This window comes from Rosa chinensis, chromosome 1, assembly GCF_002994745.2.
Source record: "Rosa chinensis cultivar Old Blush chromosome 1, RchiOBHm-V2, whole genome shotgun sequence".
Lineage (NCBI taxonomy): Eukaryota > Viridiplantae > Streptophyta > Magnoliopsida > Rosales > Rosaceae > Rosa > Rosa chinensis.
Window position 1 is genome coordinate 24,567,325 of NC_037088.1, and position 19,456 is coordinate 24,586,780.

The window sequence follows — 19,456 nt, forward strand, 5'->3', positions numbered from 1 at the left end:
TTCATTTGTGAACGAATTACATTTATCGTTTGTTGGGGAAATCTCACGATAATTGTTATGAGTGTGATCGATATGTGTTATGAGCAGGATCGATGTTTGTTATGAGTATAATCGATATTTGTTACGAACAGGATTGATATTTGTTATGAGCAGGATCAATATCTGTTATGAATATGATCGATATTTGTTATGAGCATGACTACCCTATTGTCTTGGAGTTATTAGGTTAACTACGACTATAGTTGGTATTAGTGGCATTTCTGAGTGGATGACTATGTGTGTCTATATATATATTATGGGGTATATATATATACATATATATTCATGTATTAGTGACTTCGTGGTGAATCTTTGTGATGATTGTCATGAAAAGCTTATGTAGGAATATTTGTGTAATGAATCGATGACATCAGTATGGTGAATCTTTGTGATGATTGTCATGTAAAGCTTGTATAGAAATATATGTGTAGCTTGTGTAGGAATATGAGTAGGATGGTTGAAATCTATGTGATGATCGCTATCTATGTGATGACCAGCGAAATCTATGTGATGATCGCTATCTATGTGATGACCAGCGAAATCTATGTGATGATCGCTATCTGTGTGATGATTGGCGATATCTTTGTGAATCTATGTGATGATCCTTGAAATCTATGTGATGATCAGTAGGATGATGTAAATCTAAGTGATGACCGGTGGAAATCTGTGCGATGATCAATGTGATGACTGCTCGGTAGCGGAGCTGAATTGTTATTAAGTTAACAAAGATCGAGAGGACTGCTGTGATGGTTGGGGCTACCTACAGACGTCAGAGTGTGGGACTTCGATGACTACTTTGTCTTGAGTTGTTTGACTTAGTGTGACCTCCTGAACTAAATTATATGCAGGGGTTACTATGAATTGTTTTGCTTGTTTTGATATGTGATTGCCTTGATTTCTCCTTGATTGTATTGATTGATGGTTTGATTTACATTAAGAGCCATAGCGGTTATGAACTGTACTCTGTAGTGAGGATAGGAAGGTGATTCATTGTTCTTCACCTTTGATGTCATGTTGATGACAAAAACTCCTAGGGGGGAAATGGGAAATGAGTGTGATGTTGGAATTCGCCGTAGTGCGTTAGGATGGCGTTAAACATTTCTTGAGGAAGTCTTGTTTGACCGAAATTTGTGTAATTGGATGCTAGGATTGAGGTTATGAGCAGAAGGCTTTTGTGAAATTTGTGTAATTGGTTTTGAGTTACTCATACGAGCTTCATAAGCTTACCGGGTTTGTTGTGTGGAACCCGGTGCACTATTCAATGGAATGGTGTAGGGGTTAATCCTGCAGGTCGAGGGGATCGTGGCTGAAGCTGAGGTGACGCCTGTGCAGCTTTATGGTAGGAAGCTATCTTTGTGACTTTACCGTTGTTGAGGACTTCCGTTGTATAGTTACTCTGAGTTGCATTTACGTTTTATTTTGTTCTTGACAATTTATTTCGTAAGCATTGTAATATATAACTCTATGGAGCGAGTTTATATTAACTTTGAGAGTTCAGGGCATCAATATTTGTGTAAGTTAAAGGGAAAAAGATTCCAGGTATTTTGTATTGATGACTGGACGTTCACGCATATATAATTATGGGGTTATATATATCGATTTTCATGTGTTTAAAATCAGGGGCGTGACAGGGAGCCTCCCAGGCTCGGGTCGGAGTGTCCCACACTCTTGGGCATCACATGCTCTGCTCTACTCACCCACAAACACATAGCAAGCGGGGAGGAGTACTAATAGGCTAGCTAGCAATAAATATGACGACCCAGGTATGGTGGGTTAAAATCATATGAAAATCGAAAATCAGTAAAGTTTGCCCAATATCTCACGAGAAAAAAATACATATTCCAACGACGTGGCCCCACACGCCAAAATTTTCTCGAATTCATAAATAAATAGGCTAGAAATAATAGATGAGTAAAATTCTCTCGAAAATCCCATTTTTGAAAACCTTTCAGAAATCTCAGAATCTCAGAATGAAAATATAAATAATTCCGGAAAATACTTCATCGAAATTCAATACAAGTCACATATTCAAAAGTGAGCATAACAAACTTCAATTCGAAATTCCAATTGATATGGTAAAGAATACTTAAATCCAAACTCAATATCAATTTCCTGAAAGTGAATAACGATATGATAATTAATTTAATAAATACTTATTTCAGGAAAAACAATTGCATAGATCATTAGTTAGAAACAAAATTCCACTCACAGTATACGGCTAGCGTGGTATCCAAGCATAAGGATCCTCGTCGAGCGATAGGTCGGTACCTCGTCCTGTACACAATTATTCGTACATAAATAATTACCGGACGGAAGTAATTTTACGATATTTAAAATTCAATCCCAAATCCCATAAACTGAACTCCTTCAATCCTCTTCAATATCCATCCAAACTTCACCAAACTTCAAATATAAGTTCTACGACATTTGTAGGATTTTAACTAGCCAGAAATTGCAAGTAAAAAGCTACCCTACAAGCAGCCGCCGCCGCCAGCTCCAATGGCCACCAAACTTTGGTAGCAGCACCTACTCAATAGACCCAACAACTTTCTCAACCGAGACAAAGTCATAAAATGAGTAGAAGTACCTCAACAATTAAGGAGAAGGTTGAACCCAATTTGTGAATAGTGATCCCAAACTTCAAACCGTCGATTCTTCCTCCACGCTTCAAAATGCTGCAAAATACTTGGGGAGCAGCATCTACGTCTCAAGGCGCTTCCAAAGGACTAAGGTTTGTCGTCTGGTGGCCAGAATCGGGAGAAACCGGCGTTGACCTCAATCTGCTACAGTGACCGTCTTCTTCTTCTCGTTGCTGCACCTTCCACAGTTCAAATTAAGCTACCAAATGAAGAGAAGGAAGAGAACTTTCAAACGGCACCTTATGCGTCAAAATCTGTCGCCGGATGGAGGAGTTATGGCCGGAAGAAGGTGAAGAGGTCGGAGAGGGAGAAAGAATCGGGGAGAGAGAAAGAGTTATCTGGGTAGGTTCTGACCTACCACAGTAACTTTCCACATATATATAGAAAGTTACCATTAACAGTAACTTTAGTATTTTAGCCATAACTTTCTCAAACGAACTCCGATTTTTACGAACCACATATACACCCGCTCGGTTTAACGTCCTATACGACTGTCATGAAGAACATTTACTCAAATTTTGACCCGAACAAAAAGTCAACTTTTAGGGCCACTAAGAGTATCAAAACAAAGTAAAAAGTGAAAGTATTTGTCGTTTATCATCCAAATGACTAGTAAACGGATAAATTGAGATACGGGACGTTACAGTAGTGGTTAGTACTAATCAACCAATTCTAAATAAAAATTAACATAAATAGAATTCAAAACATGCATCAAGAGGTCGGAGAACAATGATTATCAATAAATCAAACCACACACACACACAATCATCATTATTTAAACCAAAGCATCCTTACTCCTTAGCAAATCTACTACAGGATTCCCTCAAACAGAACGGCCTCCCTTGAGGTTCTAGCATATCAAAAGACTACTTCAGTACAAAGCGCCAAGTCTATAAATTAATGGTTCTTCATGATTTCTTTTCTTTTCAGAAAACCAAACAACTAATAAATGATTGCACAATGGAAACAATTGACTAGATTTTTTTATTTTCTACCAATGGAACCCCTTTGTGAATCTAGCCAAAAATTTAGCAAATAGATGAGGTTTTACCTTTTAGAATCTGGAGATGATTGATTGTTACACACCATATCTGAGATACCCTTTTTACTGAGTTGCATGAAATTCCTTATGGTTACCGTTCGCGGTTATAATTTTAACGTTTAGGGGGTGGTTAAAAATTGACTTTTTGTGAGTTAATAATTTGAGAAAATTTCCTTCATGAAAGTTGTAGAGGGCGTTAAACCGAGCGCGTGCATATGTGGTACGTAAAAATCGGAGTTCGTATGCAAAAGTTATGAGTGAATTATGAAAATTACTGTTCATGGTAAATTTTTGATATATAGGGAAAGTTACCCGGGTAGGTTTCCAAAACCGGAAACCCACCCCTCTTTCTCTCTCCTCTCCCCCGACTCTCCCCTTTCTCCTTCGGGTTTTCTTCCTCCCTCCGATTCCTCACTTTCCGGCCACCATCCGGCGTGCAACCGGTCACCACAGGGGCGCCTCAACCCGCTTGTGATACCAGTGACCTGGGATTGGGGAGTTTTGGCCGTGAAAGCCCGGATCGAAGCAAGAAGTGCTCCGGTTGCAGTTTTGGGATTTTGCCGATTCCCGGCCATTCCGGCCACCTCCGGCCACCATATTCCCATCGAAGGTTCGGTTTTTGATGGAGATTATTTCCCCTAAGGTGGTTCATTCCAATTTGTATTGTAGAAGTCGAATTGACAATTTTTCATTTCTAGGGTTCTTGGAGCTTCGGGGCTTTCCTTCACCGGCTTGATTCGGCCACTTCGAGGTAAAATTGGATGATGTTGTAGTTTGGAAGTTGATTGGGCTTGTTGTGTAGATGCTAGTGCCGGAGTTTGGTGGTCATCGGAGGAGGTCGCCGCCGGCGCGTGGGGACGTCACTGTAGGTAGCGCGTGGAGGCGCGTAAAGCGGTGTTTTAATTGTCGTTTTAACCCCTTATACTCTATAACGATTGTAGTTTGTAATGTATGAAGTTTGGTGGAAATTGGAGGAATTACGAATTGTGTTTAATTGATTAATTAACGATTTATGTGAATTCGATCGCCGGAATTCTTTCGAATTCACTCTAGAATTTATTTATCGATGATTGAATATGGATGGAGTATTAAGGATGGAAATTGTAGAGGGTTGAGGAGTCGGATGTTAGGAAGGGGGATGTTTTAAATTTCCAATTAAGTATCGTAAAGTTAAAGTTCCGTCCTGTGAATTATATATTTATGATTGTTATTCGTACAGGACGAGAGGAGTCTCCATACGAAGAGAATCACGAGCGACGTCAGGATTGACCGCATATTGTGAGTGGACCTTTGATTTTAATTGATGCATGCAAATTATTCCGCAAGTTTTGAGTTTATCGATTTATCAATTTAATTATCGAGCATTTTATTTTGGTTTGGATTATTGAATGATTTATTGGTTTGAACTTTTGAATTTAGATTCATTATGCTCGATTTGAGGATTTTGATTTATGCGGATTCGGAAATCTATACTTATTTATACCCTATTTATATTTGAACCTGAGATGAGCTTGGCGTGCGGGGTCACGTCTTTATTCATTGGATTCCGATTTTTCGAGATAAGTGGGGAAATTATACAGATTTACTGGCTTTTGACGATCTTCTTCCTCACCATACGCGGGTCATGTGAATAGGTCTCCTCCTCACTTACTTTGTGTTTGTGAGTGGCAGTGAGGTAGCTTTCTCCTCCTCACGTGGGTGGTAGTCGAGGTGATATTCTCCTCCTCGCACAATCTATGTGTGAGTGGTAGTTGAGGTTATTAGTTCTCCTCCTCGCACAATCTATGTGTGAGTGGCAGTCGAGGGTAGGTTGAGCCTGAGGGGCCCCATTCCCGTATGGTGAACCCATTTTCCCCATGTTCTTTGGTTGTTGTTCTTGACTAGCGGGGCTAGTCGGTCTTTTTTTTAATTATTGCATGCATCGGGAGTTTTATTGAGATAAATGTGGAAAAGTATAAAACCCTTTTTCTTTCAATTATTTATTTTTGTCCACTCACGCTAACGTTTTTATATACTTTTCCCTGGGCCCTTCGGTTTCAAATGCCCAGATTGCAGTATTGTTGCTCGCTGTACGAGTGTGAGCCATAGTGACCGCACCTGCTTCCGCCATCACCTTCCGTAGGTTACCTGTTTAACCTATTGCACTCCTTGTCTATTTATATTCCTAGAATGCTCTGATTACTAAGGGATATGTAACCCAAACTTGTATGAATTATATTTGAGGTCTATGACCTAACTTTGGTGATTGTAGTAACTTGTACCCTTTGGAGATTATGTATGATGATATTAGCTTTGGGATGATTGTTTGAATTTGGGAGCAGGGTGGCTCCAGGAGTTGTGGTTGGATAATTAGAAGTGAATTTTGGTTTTCCGCAGGTTTTTGGGTTAACCATTTTTAAGGGAGGTTATGCCGAAATTTTTGGTAAATCTCCTTTAAAGGTGGGTCCCGCAGGGCCACTTCGGATTCCAGGGTGGAATTCGGGGTGGGTCTTGTCATTGATGCTGAGGATGATTGATGCTTGAATCGTTCAATGATCCTAGAGAGAGAAGGAGGAGAAGACTATCAGAAATAGAGATTCTTTCACTTGTTTCTGAGAAGGAGGAGAAGTAGAGGCCCTCCCTCGCCATTTGTTCCTATTACAATGAATGATGCCATGTGTATTTGACGGCAAATAGAGGAGGAGGAGAACGCAATGTGTTCGGCTCACCCTGATGAAGATGAAAGATAAGGGTTAGCTTGTTCAATGTAATTTTTAGAAAAGGATGAGGACAGAATATGTAGTTTGACATAATTCATTAAAGTTGCTCCATGTTTTTCAAATTAGTTTCACATAAGCAAATTCCAAAAGCTACGATTTGTAGCTTCTCAAAAACCCAGGTTAGGAAAAGAGCTTTGGACCAAAATCAGATTTAGGGAATTTTACCAAACACCATAATCTAGGCTCAAAAGCACTTCTTGGCTCAAAAGTCGCTCAGGAATCAATCCCAAACTAGGCCAGAAGCTTGGAAAGGGATTCTAGATTCAAGAAATATTATTCTCAAAGGCATGAGGTGGATTATTGGCAATGGCAAGGATATTAAGTTTTGGACATTTAATTGGGTTTATGACTTTCCTCTTATTAATCTGCTTGATGTCAATGCTAGAAATTCCATTAACACAGATGATTCAGTGTCAGATTATATTGACAATGGTTCTTGGAATAATGATAAATTGTCCCAAGTTCTGGATTCTTCTTCAGTTAGAACAATTTTTCTTATTAACATTCGTTGCTGTCAGGTTGATGATAGGTTGGAAAATTTTTCATTAAATCAGCTACCTGTATTTAGTAAGACTACTTTATTGAATAAAATTTTGAAACTTAACATCCCCCCTAAAGTTAAGATTTTTTCTTGGCTTCTGATTAGAGACAGATTAAAGACTCGAGCCTTCTGACGTGAATGATTCTAATCATATTTCCACTCTTATGCTAGATTAGCCCCGATTTAGAATCTTGCTAATGTGGCCTCTAAGCCTTTCCTCCTTTCCCAATTTGGAGGATTGGCTAATGGATCTATTTCATACTGTTAGCTCTACTACTATTGAAGACTGCTTGATTCTGTGTTGGCAAATATGAAAAACTAGAAACAATTTGTCTTCAGGTCTGCCGACTTTTCTCCTGTCTCTGTTGTGCATGCTGCCGCTACCTTTGGTGTTGCTTATAGAGATCACAATGTTCAAGTTGCCGCTCCTCCTAGAGAGCTATCAAGTGGCATCCTCCTCCTCAGGGCTTCTTCAAACTCAACTTTGATGGCTTGATGTCCGCTTCTGGTCTTACTTCTTCTAGTTTTGCTATTAAAAACCTTTTTTTTTGTGTGGAGAAAATCATAAACCACTTTGGTAACCCATTTGTTGCCGGTTATCGGAATATTGGCTATGCTTCCATTGCTGTGGCTGAATATAGTGCTCTCAAGGATGGTTTGTTTGCTGCTTTGAGATTCAACCATACTAGAATTCTTGTTGAAGGGGATTCTGCTCTAATCATTAACTGCATCCTGCGCCGATCCCATTGTTCGTGGTTTATTAAGTCTTTGGTCGGGACATCATTTGTAACGTCCTGAACCTGAATTCACCGGTTTATTAGTCATTTGGAAGGTAAACAATCTTTACTTTCACTTTTACTATCATTTCAGTACTTGTAGTAGCCCTAAAAGTTGACTTTTTGGTGGGGTCAAAATTTGAGAAAATGTTCTTCATGAAAGTTGTAGAGGGCGTTAAACTGAGCACGTGCATATGTGGTACGTAAAAATTGGAGTTCGTATGAGAAAGTTATGAGCGAAATATGAAAGTTACTGTTCATAGTAAGTTTCTATAAAAGGTAGAAACTATTGTGGTAAGTTTCTATTTTCGGAAACTTATCGAGTTTTCTCTCTCTTCTCCCCCGATCCTTTCCTCCTCTTTTGCCCGATTTTTCCTTCACCGATTTCTTCCTCCTCCGGCCACCCCACGATGGAATCCGGGCACCGGCAAACTCGCCTCCTCCTCCTTGTCACACCTGCGGTGGTGTTTTTCGATGACTCGGTCGAAGGAACTCGGATTTGAGCCGTGAAGCTCACTATAGCAATTTGAAAGTTTCGTCGATTTCCGGCGATTCCGACCATCTCCGGCCACCTAACCGGCGTCGAAGGTGCGGTTTTCGCCAAGGATCATTTTCCCCCTAGCCTTGAGCCACGATTTGCAGTGTAGAGGGAGAATCGACCAAAAGCTGATCCTAGGGTTCTTGGATTTTCTGGGTTTTCTTCACCGGCCAATTTCGAGCATTTAAAGGTAAAATTGGAATGTGCTGTAGTTGAGAAACTTGTTGGGTCTACTAATATACGTATATTAGTTTATTCAACTCAAGAGTTGACCAACGAATCTGTTGATTCGATGTTGCTGCTGCCAAAATTTGGTGGCCATCGGAGGTGGTGGCAGCCGGCGCGTGGGCCCTACACACCGCCACTATAGATGGCACATAGAGGCACGTAGGGCAGTTTTCTGACTTCGATTTTTAGCCTATTAAATCCTATAATTGATATAGAGCTCGTAAATGTGAATTTGGTTGGAATTGAAGAAAAGTTGTGTTGATTATGAAATTTCCGGAATTTAGAATTTTCATTACCGATTTACGAGAATCCGACTGTCGGATATCTCTCGGTTCTGCCTTGGAACCTTTAAATTAACGAATTGGTATTAGTGGTATAATTTGGGTTGAATCCGAGAAGAAGTGAAGATGTGTTTATGAGGATTTGATTTTAGGAATCGTATTTAATTGCCGAATTGTTATTCATGAATTATAATTATGTACAGGGCGATATACCGAGCTGCTGCTTGATGAAGGAACTCGTATGCGTGATCGCTTAAATAGTACTGTCAATGGACTTTTAGTTTAAATTAAATGTGCATGCAATATATTATTATTCTTCCGATTGAGGTTTAATTTATTATTTGAATTATTGAGTGTTACGATTTTATGAGCTTGATTTCTTGAGATTTATTATGCTCTTTGAGTTACGGGATTTTTTTAGTGGATTTCCTTCCCGAGGGCTTTCAATAGATTTTTCAAGCTATTTATTTATGAGTTATTGAGTTGGGAAATGATTTTCGGGAAGTGACTGATTAAGAAAATATTATGAGAAATATTGATTTCGAATATCGGTTTTTTTTAGGATTCACGAGTACGAATGTTTCATCGAATATTTGAGCATGATTGAATTATCGAGATTTATTGAAATTTTGAGCTCCGCACTTATCAGCCTTGAAGTTAGATTGAGATTTCTTTCCGAAAGCATTTATTGATTTACAGAGTATTTGATTTATGCTTTCGAGGATTTATTGAGATATTGAAGTTTGAGTTAGCGAGATAATCCTGAGTTATGCTTTCGGTGAACTATTAATGATTTATTGAAGTAATATTGAATTTCTTTCCGAAAGCAAGTAATTGAAAGAGGTTGTTTCCAGTTTATTGAAGAGGCTATCTTCGGCGCATGCGTATATTACCTAGTTGGCAGTCCCTTCCGATGCGTCACCTGGTCCCTTCCAGATGACATGACGTAGTTAGTTGGCAGTCCCTTCTAACTACCTGTGGCTAGTTGGCAGTCCCTTCTACCCACTGCCTCCTAATCTGGTTGACAGTCCCTTCCGATGCGTTATCTAGGTGGCAGTCCCCCCTTGATGGCATGAGATGACTAGACAACAGTCTTTTCTAGTCATCAACCGAACCTCTTGAAAAAGATGTTTTAAAAAGGATTGAGGATGAGATTTTAAGAGATTGCAAGATGCTATATTTTTTACGTGATTAAGATTGCAGTAAAGATGATGATTGAAAGTATTTCCAAGATTGTTATTGCATGCGAGGTTTTAGAGAATAACTTGGGAAAGCATTAAGTTTTACTTATTCATTCGAAAGTACTTAATTTTCGTCCACTCACTCTAACGATTCTTTAAATGTTTTCCCTTGGGCCCTTCAGTTTTAATGCCCAGTTTGCAGGCCAGTTTAGCTTGAGGTCGAGCGTACATGAGGTTGAGGCATAACTATCATAGCTTCCGTATTATAAAAGTATCGGTCCTTTATCTTGTATTCTATTCTCTTGTACGCCTGTACCTTAGATTGCTCTGATAACCAATGAGATTAATATTCTTAGAGAAAATGTTACAAACAGTACCCGAACTAAGGCTCATTCTTAACTTCAGTACCCGACTATGCAAAACTATCACTTTGGTACCCCAAGTTTGAAGTCCGACCCAAGAATGGTACACGCCGTCCATCACGGCGTTAACTAACTAACCACGTGGCAAATTTTGAGGGCCCTCATGGTTTGCCACGTAGCAAAGACTTAACGCTGTGATGGATGGCGTGTACCATTCTTGGGTTGAGCTTTAAACTTGGGGTACCAAAGTGATAGTTTTGCATAGTCGGGTACTGAAGTTAGGAGTCGGCCTTAGTTCGGGTACTGTTTGTAAAATTTTCTCATATTCTTAAGTTGAGAATTGTTTGTGAAATGGGAGATATTGTGATATAGGGAGCAGGGTGGCTCTAGAAGAATAAGGGTGGATTATTTTAGAAGTGTAAATGTCTTTCTACAGGTTTTTGGGTAGTCCACTTTTAGAGGGAGTTCGGCCAAATTTTTGGTAGAATTTCTTCTGATGTGGGCCCCGCAGGGCCACTTTGGATTTTCAAGGTGAAATCCGGGGCGGGTCCTGTCATCATTACCCTTGCAAAGTCCTTTGAAAGTATTCCTTTTCCCATGTGTTCTGGGAAGCAAACTTCCTTGCTGATGCTATCACTATTGTTGGGTACGTACAATATTTCCTCTCCCAAGATTTGGATCAATAACCTCCCTGCTGCTGCTGTTCCGGCCTTGACTTGGGATCAATTTAGTTTTGGTTTTGTACAATATTTAGTTTGGACTTGCCAAAACCAATTTGGAATGGGATAAGCAATCCCACATTGGAGACAAGGCTCATGCTTGCTCCCTTTATCTATGTTTACACAAGAAACATATTAAATGGCTAAGTCAAAGGGAAGGCCCATTAGATGGGAGGTAAGGCTCTTGGGCCTTGGATATATTGTAAATATATTAATATATATTTATATATCAAAGATAGGGCCTTGGGCCTTGAGGCTCTTGGGGGTAGGGTCTAAATTAAAATTCGGATAAAGGCTGATTTTGGGTAAAATTGATCCAAAACGGTTGTACCTCTTCAAATCAAATTCAAATTGAACAAACAGTTACATCTTCTTGTCCGTTCTCTATAAAAAAGACGTTAAAGGTTCATTCCAGACACAAGAACATCAGTTTCTGACATCTTTCTTCTACACAAACTCAAGAGAAAACACAAGTGAAGTTCTCCAGGTTTCAAGGCATCTGTGCAACGCCTTGAAACGAGAGTTGTATCCTATAGGGTAGACGTCTACGATCAACCACAACACACTTGTGGGGACGAAAATCTATCTTAGGACATTGCGCTGCATGCACAAGTCTCTCTCACAAGATCAAGTCAGTGAATTCATATCTACTTATTTGTATTTATTTGTATATTGCTTTATATTTGTGTGTTATATCTGTCCATATATTTTGTCGTCAAATTCTGTTTATATATACAGATTCTAGTGACCCCTTTCAAAAAAAAAAAAGATTTTAGTGACTAGGATTGATCAGGGGTTATCAATCCCCACTTGAATTAACAAGACTTAGGATTAATAACCTCGCTGATGCTATCACTGCTGTTGGGTACGTACAATATTTTCTCTCCCAAGATTTGGATTAATAACCTACCTGCTGCTGTTGTTCCTGCCTTGATTGGGGTTCTATTTAGTTTGGACTTGGGATCATTAACCTCGTTGATGCTATCACTGCTGCTGGGTACATACAATATTTCCTCTCCCAAGATTTGGATCAATAACCTCCCTGCTGCTGCTGTTCCAGCCTTGACTTGGGATCAATTTAGTTTTGGTTGCCTTAGAGGCTTCTCGTTGTAATTTTCCTTTCCTCTTAAAAAAAAAAAAAAAACTCGCTTTTATAAATCTTCAATAATTGGTCTAAATAGAGCTTGACCAAAACTCGGGTCGAGGTGACCTTCGTACGGCTTACTCTGGTTGCTAGAACGGCTGCGTTGTTGACAATTTCACGGCCTCTCGGTTACAAACCATGATGTGACTTGCTTTTGTAGCCCCCTTGATTGGTTGTAGTGTAAAGATTACTTTACTACTGCAAAACTCATGGGCATAAGTCCTCGTGTTCACCTAAGTTGTCATTACACCTTGCCGCAGCTCATTGGCATGGGCCGTAATGCTTTCTCCATTTGTTATGGCGCGGCTATTCAACCGTGGGCCATTCATTACATGGCAGCAATTTAACCGCTATCATCTATTATGTCATGTGGCCCCGATCCACCGGTCTGGCAAGTGAGCCTTGCCAAATTTAGGTTCAAACAAAAGGATATGTGTTAATCTAGTAACGAAGTGACAGAATTGGCCCAATGTCAGCTGGGCCTGCTGGTTGGCCTCCTTTGGTGAAGTCTAGAGTTGACCAAACTAGCTGTTTATCACGATACATGTACATTTATATTCTTTGATTTGTTTCGAATATTTGACATTTATTAAAAGAGACGGAATCAATGTTGTGCTCTTCGGTTTGGTTTCACACACTACCAAATATTTTCACTTAAGCCCTCGGTTTCTAGGGTCCAAAGTGCGGGTTTTAATTTTTTTTTTTTGGCAGTGGGAAAATCGGAGAAGAAAGCCCTTAAAAAAAAAAGAAAGAAAGAAAGGTATTTAAAGCCACGTGGCTTGTGAAAAAGAAAATCTCACCCACCCCCCAAAACCAAAAGCACACCATCCATCGTCAAACCCTATCTCTCTCTGTCTCTCTCCGCCTCTCTCTCTCTCTCTCTATTCGTCTGGAATTCTCTTCATTCCGAAACCCTAAAATAACCCCCAAATTCACATGAAATCGTAACCCCAAATTCTCGTTGGGGTTTCATCCTCGGGAGACACATACGTCCTCTGATGAATCCCTTCCTCAAACCCTAGCCTCGATTATTGCCCTTTTCGGATTTCGAATTCGTATCTAGAAAGAGGAGAGAGAGCGAGAGAGAGAGAGAGCGATTAATCGGCCATGGAGGGCTCTGTGGCGGACGATCTCGGAGCCCCGGAGTCATGGGAGGTCGCCGGTGTGGACGAGGCTATGAGCCGCCTGATGCTCTCCTCCAACAAGGACCTCAAGCCCCAGCAAGACCTCAACGACGCGTCGTCTTTGGTTTCCTCCGTTTCTGATGGAGCTGGTGGCGATAAGCTCTCTGAGGACGCCCTCAATCAGGTCGACCAGTTCCTTCGCGAGGCTTTGCAAAACCCTCGGGAGCGCCTATCAAGTATGCTTTTACCTTGCACCTCAATTCTTACCTACTTTCGTAGTTACATATATATATGCATCTGTGTTTTACCTGTACTTGCCTACACCACCATAATTGACCCTTCAGCGTATCGTTTTGGTTAAGTTGTTCTAGTGTGTTTGTTTGTTTTGGGATCTTATATGGGTAGGATTCAACTTGTTTCCGGTGTCGTATTGCTTGCTTTTTAGGTTATCTATTGAGAAGCATGTTCGTTGTGGAGTATTTTAGGAACAAGACATGTGCAAAAGAAAATAAGCAACAGTGTAAATTGTTTGGGGCTTTCTTACTTCATGCTGAAAAGGAATAAGATGAAATGTCATAAGGTTTAGGATGGTTCTTAGAATGATTCCTCAATTTTTATGCTATAATGCACGCATCAAGACAGCTGGGGCTTTCTTTCTCAATTTTGAAGGGTAGGCTTGAATGGTGATTGCTGACATAGAACCTTATGCGGATAAAAGTTGAAGTGAGTTTGTGATGAGGGTTGAAGCAAGGTGGACGACGGTTTGTTGTGTCAATTGAAGTGGAATCTCTTTCACACATAGTGAGGGTAGTGCTGATTAAAATTGACAGGGGGAAAATTTGTATAACTTTCTGTGTTACATTCTCAATATAGTGGCCAAGGAACTAGACTTGGGGTCCTTAGACAATTATCTTTTACGGTTTTCATTTATCAGGACTTGTATGACATCATTGTAAATCTTACCATTTCGAGACATTTGTCTTTTCTCGGGTTTTCAAAAGTGTTATGTTTTATGGTTTTCTGAATGTCTGCACGCTCTATACCACTTGGCTTAAAATGTGGATGAAAATGTTACTTGATATTTCAAACAAGGGCAGAGCGCAAGCTGGATAAAAACCAACTCTCTTTGTCCCTGTCTGTCTCTTTCTCACTCTCTCTCTCTCACACACACACACACACACTTTTCTCTTTTTGTCTTTCTAGTTTCCTTTTGATTTGAATATTGTGCCAATTATGCTAATGCTTGTGTGGATGAGATGTGAGTTAGGATTGTGTTTTTCCTATTTATTTTATGATAGACTACATGACTTGTTGTATATTGGCGCTATACTTTTTGACGTGTCCATTTTATCACAAATGCTGTATAATATTTTTGGTTGTGTGCAGTAATTTGTCTTTACAATAAATATTTGCATTTCTCTGTGCAGTTTTACGAATGGAGCAAGATGTTGAAAAGTTTATCCGTGATCCTATTCAGCAGCAACTGGAGTTTCAGCAGTTGCCCACTTCTTACTTACGCTTGGCTGCACACCGTGTAGCTCAGCATTATGCACTTCAGTCAATGGTTTTGTTAGATAATAACTTGCCTGATGGCTCTGGTTCCAGAATAATTGTTCGCAAAACTCCCGAGTGTCGACTTCCTTTGATTCGGCTTGCAGACATCCCTGCTAGTTTGCCGTCAGAAGAAAGTGGTGTCACTAAAGTTGCAATAAAACAGAGGCCCCAGAAACGGTCACAGATGGCCAACAGTGCAGACTCAAATTCATCAAAGGGGAACAGTTCTAAAAGTGTGGAAGAGAGGAAGGAGGAGTATAACAGGGCCCGTGCGCGAATATTTAATGCTGCTAATAATATTAGTGGCAGTACAAGTGGGAAACCAGAAAGTGAACCAAGACTGCAGGATACTTCACAACATGTTCCCTTGGTGATGTCAAAAGTGGAAGATAAATCAGATGTTTCTGATTTACATTCTAGTAGAGGTTTAATTGATTATTCAACAAGTAGCAGTAGAGCATCTTCTAGAAGTAGGACAGAGAAGGAGCCAGTGGGGAGGTACAAACCAAATAATAGGGTAGCCATATTTAGGGACCGTGAGATTGACAGGAAGGATCCGGATTATGACAGAAGTTACGACAGGTATGGTATTCAATGTTTGTGTTAGTTTTTGCTTTTGTAGGAATGCTCTTTCTTTTTTTTTTTTTTTTTTTTTTTTAACTTTGAGGTAGATATAATGTCTGCAGCATTTCTGTAGTTAGCCAAGAGGTTTTACAGTAAAAATTTTCCTCAGGTACATGCAAAGATTTGATCCTGGGTTCGGATTCAGTGGTGGACCATACACCATCCAGCCCATGTATACTCCTGCATTGAATTATAACACTGAATTCCCTCAACTTGGTTCTACCCACGGGCCTCAGATTTCTACTGAACATCAACCTCGCCCACTTCCACAACACTTACCCGGGCCGTGGGTTGCACCATCCCCCCCTGCTGGTATTGGGTATGGTCATCCAGAGACCATAATGACACCGTTTAATCCTAATCATGTTGGTGTACGGTCCACGTCTGGCATATACCTGCATTCTTCCCAGTATCCTTGTCAGCGGCCTGGAATGCCCTTTATCCATCCTCATGAACATGTTCACCAACCTTTTTCACAGGTATGGCAATTCTGCAGCTCTTCTCTACTGTCAGTAAAGTAGCCTAGCTAGTTTTTTGTTGAAGTGCTTTTAAGTTTCAAATTGCTAGTTTATGCGAGCATTCCTGTTTGGGGAAGTGGACAGAAGGGCCCTCTATGACACATTTCCCTGGGAGATACCCTTGATTATAATAGTAATGACTTGGATGTATAGTGCAAAACTTTATATAAGATAGTTGACTTAATTGTTACATCCTGCATTCATTAACTCTCCACCTGACCACTCGGATGAACTTGAGTTTTATGCAATGCACACTACACAACATCAGCAGCAGGCATGTGTTCTTGATTAATTCTACTGATTTCTAACTCTCCATAGTGCGATAGCTACATTAAGTTTTTTTTTTATTATTATTATTTATTTATTTATTTATTCACTACAAAGTTTTTAATTTAATGTCTCTTCTTCCCCTTTTTACATGCGCAGAGTTCACATGTGAACTAGCTAATGTACAGATGGGTCTTTGTGAGAATTTGTGTACTGCTTGACTATTGTGGTGTAGTACAATTGAAAATTTTCAGCTTCCCTCTGGCCTTTGGCATCACACCACACCAGAGCTGTCTTGGCATCTCTCTAAGTTAAATCATGTCTGACACACGAGCTTAACATCTCAAGAACTTTTTTCACTATTTCGTTTGTTAAAAGCATATATTGTAAGCTTTTATAGAGGGGTTGATGTATGAATCATTGAAATGCCTCAAAATATTAACTTGGGAATTCTGAAAGAATAAAGCTGATGAATTATAAATTGGCCATTATGACAAAAGAAAATCAAAAGACAAATAACCTATTGATGCATTTGTGATCGCATTTGATGCTAGTAATTAGATGAACTTATTTAGTGTAGTTTGAACTTGCCTGCCACATCAGATTGTATAATTATGTGCTGATCCTTCATTATATAGGTCTGGCATGTGTAATAAAACATGTAGTGGGTATTCTTCAACCTTAATGTTTGGAGTTTACTGTGATTTTCTGCATTTTCTTACTTTGACATTTTGTCATTTCAATCATCTGTTTTCCCTCTATAAGAAGTTGCCATTATGTTGTCTTGAAAAGATGAGTCTAACTACCTCCATTAAATGAGTGGCCTAAATGTGATGTGTGGATTTGTTTCATAGCTATTTTAATTTTTCTTTAATTGAAAAGTTGATCGTACAAGGTAGAATCACAAATAGTAAATTTGTATGCAGTAGAGTTTATCTTGATAAAAATAAAAGTATGTTGGAGAAAATATGCTTGAATTATATCTGCCTTCTTAAGTAGTACTCATGTCTATTGCTTGTTTTCCTACAGTCTCATCAACAGCAGCCTGATGCAAGTTTTGGGTTAGCCCGGCCCCGGTGAGGGGCATGGGCCATGCCTGCACCCTGCCTTCATGAAGTTGAGCTTGATGTAGAATTGGCTGCCACAGGCAGCCAAGACATGTTTTTGTTGGCAGGAGTGCAGGCATGAGAACCAAGGTGGGTTGAGATGGATCAATTCAAAGGACACCAACAACAATCACAACATCCATTCCCCCCAATCCTTGGTTTCAACGGAAGCTTCTTCCATTTATGATAGAATGGTGAGGAAGCTCCCTCGGTTTGGCAATCTATAGCCCTATGACGACGACGACGACGACGACAATGGTTCTGAAGAGTTTTAACAGAGCTTCAAAAGTTTGTGCTCTGCTTGGATGAAGGTATGCTTCTTGGAAACCTCATCAAGATACAGACAGTGCATTGCACTAGCTTAGTTCATTCTAGAAGGGACTTGCAGACTTGGCAAAAATGGACTTGGTCCACTAGTCTGTAGGTCTGTTTCTGAATGGGCCTAGGGATAGGCTGCAGTACATTTTGTATTAGTACATTAACACCTGGTAGTGGTAGACTATGCTGTGGTATCAACTTCGTACATTTCTAGGTTAGCTGCTTCCCTCTATTGAATTGCCTATACCACTGGATTGAGCTGGTCTACCACTACAGGAAGTTATATGTTGACACATCAATGTTCCCAAGGGAACCTAGCTGTATATGTCTGCATGTATTTCTGATGACCCAACTGTTTTTACGAGAATCTCACCTGCTCAATATGCATGGTTGGTAAAAGTTGATGTGTTTGTATTGGTCTGACAAATGACTAGCAAGTTTTTGACTCGAGTCTTTGGATTATCTCCGGCATATACTTGTTAGTCACATATTTTGGTTATATTATGCAGGCTTTGCCAACCACCTTAGAGAGTAAGCAACATTGATTTGCTTATTTGGTGCATACAGCAGAACGAAGAGCCACAGTGCTTAGGAAGACACTTGCAAGCTGTATGTATGCTTTTGAGAACTTTGGTCTGCATCCAGGTTGTTCTGACGAAGATCTGATACTTTGAATGCTTTACTAGAGATACATGTCTACAGAATAATAAAAGAGGAAAACTAAATTATGTATCATACAACAGTATCATACGACAGTTTGGTCTGTAGTTTATTTTGATAACCATTTATGGTTTTTATTTTTATGAGTTGGAGCAGTTCAAAAATCTTTCCTGCACTTTAGACATGAGTGCATTGGTCACCATTTCAGATGCCTTGCATGTGTCATTGTGGTTCCATGTCAATTCTCATGCTACATCATCATAAGAACCCACATGGCTGCAAAAGTAGGTTATGTGACTAGTCTATTGTGGTGAAGATATTTGTACCTAAACTTAGGCACTGACGGAAAAGTTCACTTATGGTGCTCTAGTTTAAATCAGATAGCAATGATTCTTGCGCCCCACACTACTTCAACTGCCTTACTAATGGTGTAAATCCCCAGAAACTCCTTGTCAGCACATGAAATTATGACCTTAGAATTAAGTAGTGTGGTAGAGGTACAATTACTGGATGCTGAATGTTTAGTAAATTTGATTTTTTTTTTTTTTACTATTCAGCCTTGGTAACGCTGCTATCCCCAAAGAGTAAGTATTTCAGATGAGTATGTCATTACGAAACATTTGTTTTCAAAAAATTTTGAATGGGGAAATCTAAGCTGAAATCTCATCATTGTCAATTTATTTATTTTTTAAAGACATTTGTTTTCAATGGCCGTCTAGATAAGTAACGGGTATGGGCATGCAGGCCACCCTCAATATGCATGCATGTAAATATGTATACATCACTGATTGGGGATGGTGGTGGTGATGGGTACCAAGACCTTTTTCTGTAATAGCAAATCAGCAAGTCTTTGCAATATTTCCATGGTCGGGAATTATTTATAGATTCTTTATCTCAAAGCATAGAGAAAACATAATACTAACTATAACCGAAGAATTTAAGAGAAGAAAGAAAGACCTTCACCAAATCTCACACTAAATGGAGCCCAAACTTTACTATTCCTAGAGAAGACGTGTGGGGAGAAAGCGAGCTCTTA

The 19,456-nt window shown here is 39.7% G+C and overlaps 1 protein-coding gene across 2 annotated transcripts; it reads left to right on the forward strand.

Annotated features, from left to right (window-relative positions):
* The first annotated feature begins 13,044 nt into the window (after positions 1-13,044).
* Positions 13,045-18,633, forward strand: LOC112190562. 2 transcript variants are annotated; one of them, XM_024330004.2, is made up of 5 exons: positions 13,046-13,609; positions 14,801-15,509; positions 15,661-16,030; positions 17,366-17,753; positions 18,270-18,633. In XM_024330004.2, exons 1-4 carry the CDS (start codon positions 13,357-13,359, stop codon positions 17,414-17,416), a joined length of 1,383 nt encoding a protein of 460 aa, XP_024185772.1. In that variant the 5' UTR covers positions 13,046-13,356; the 3' UTR covers positions 17,417-17,753; positions 18,270-18,633. The 2 variants fall into 2 exon arrangements, with proteins under 2 accessions (XP_040367796.1, XP_024185772.1); XM_040511862.1 differs by lacking the exons at positions 17,366-17,753; positions 18,270-18,633 and adding an exon at positions 16,496-17,334 and having other exon boundaries at positions 13,045-13,609.
* Positions 18,634-19,456: the final 823 nt, after the last annotated feature.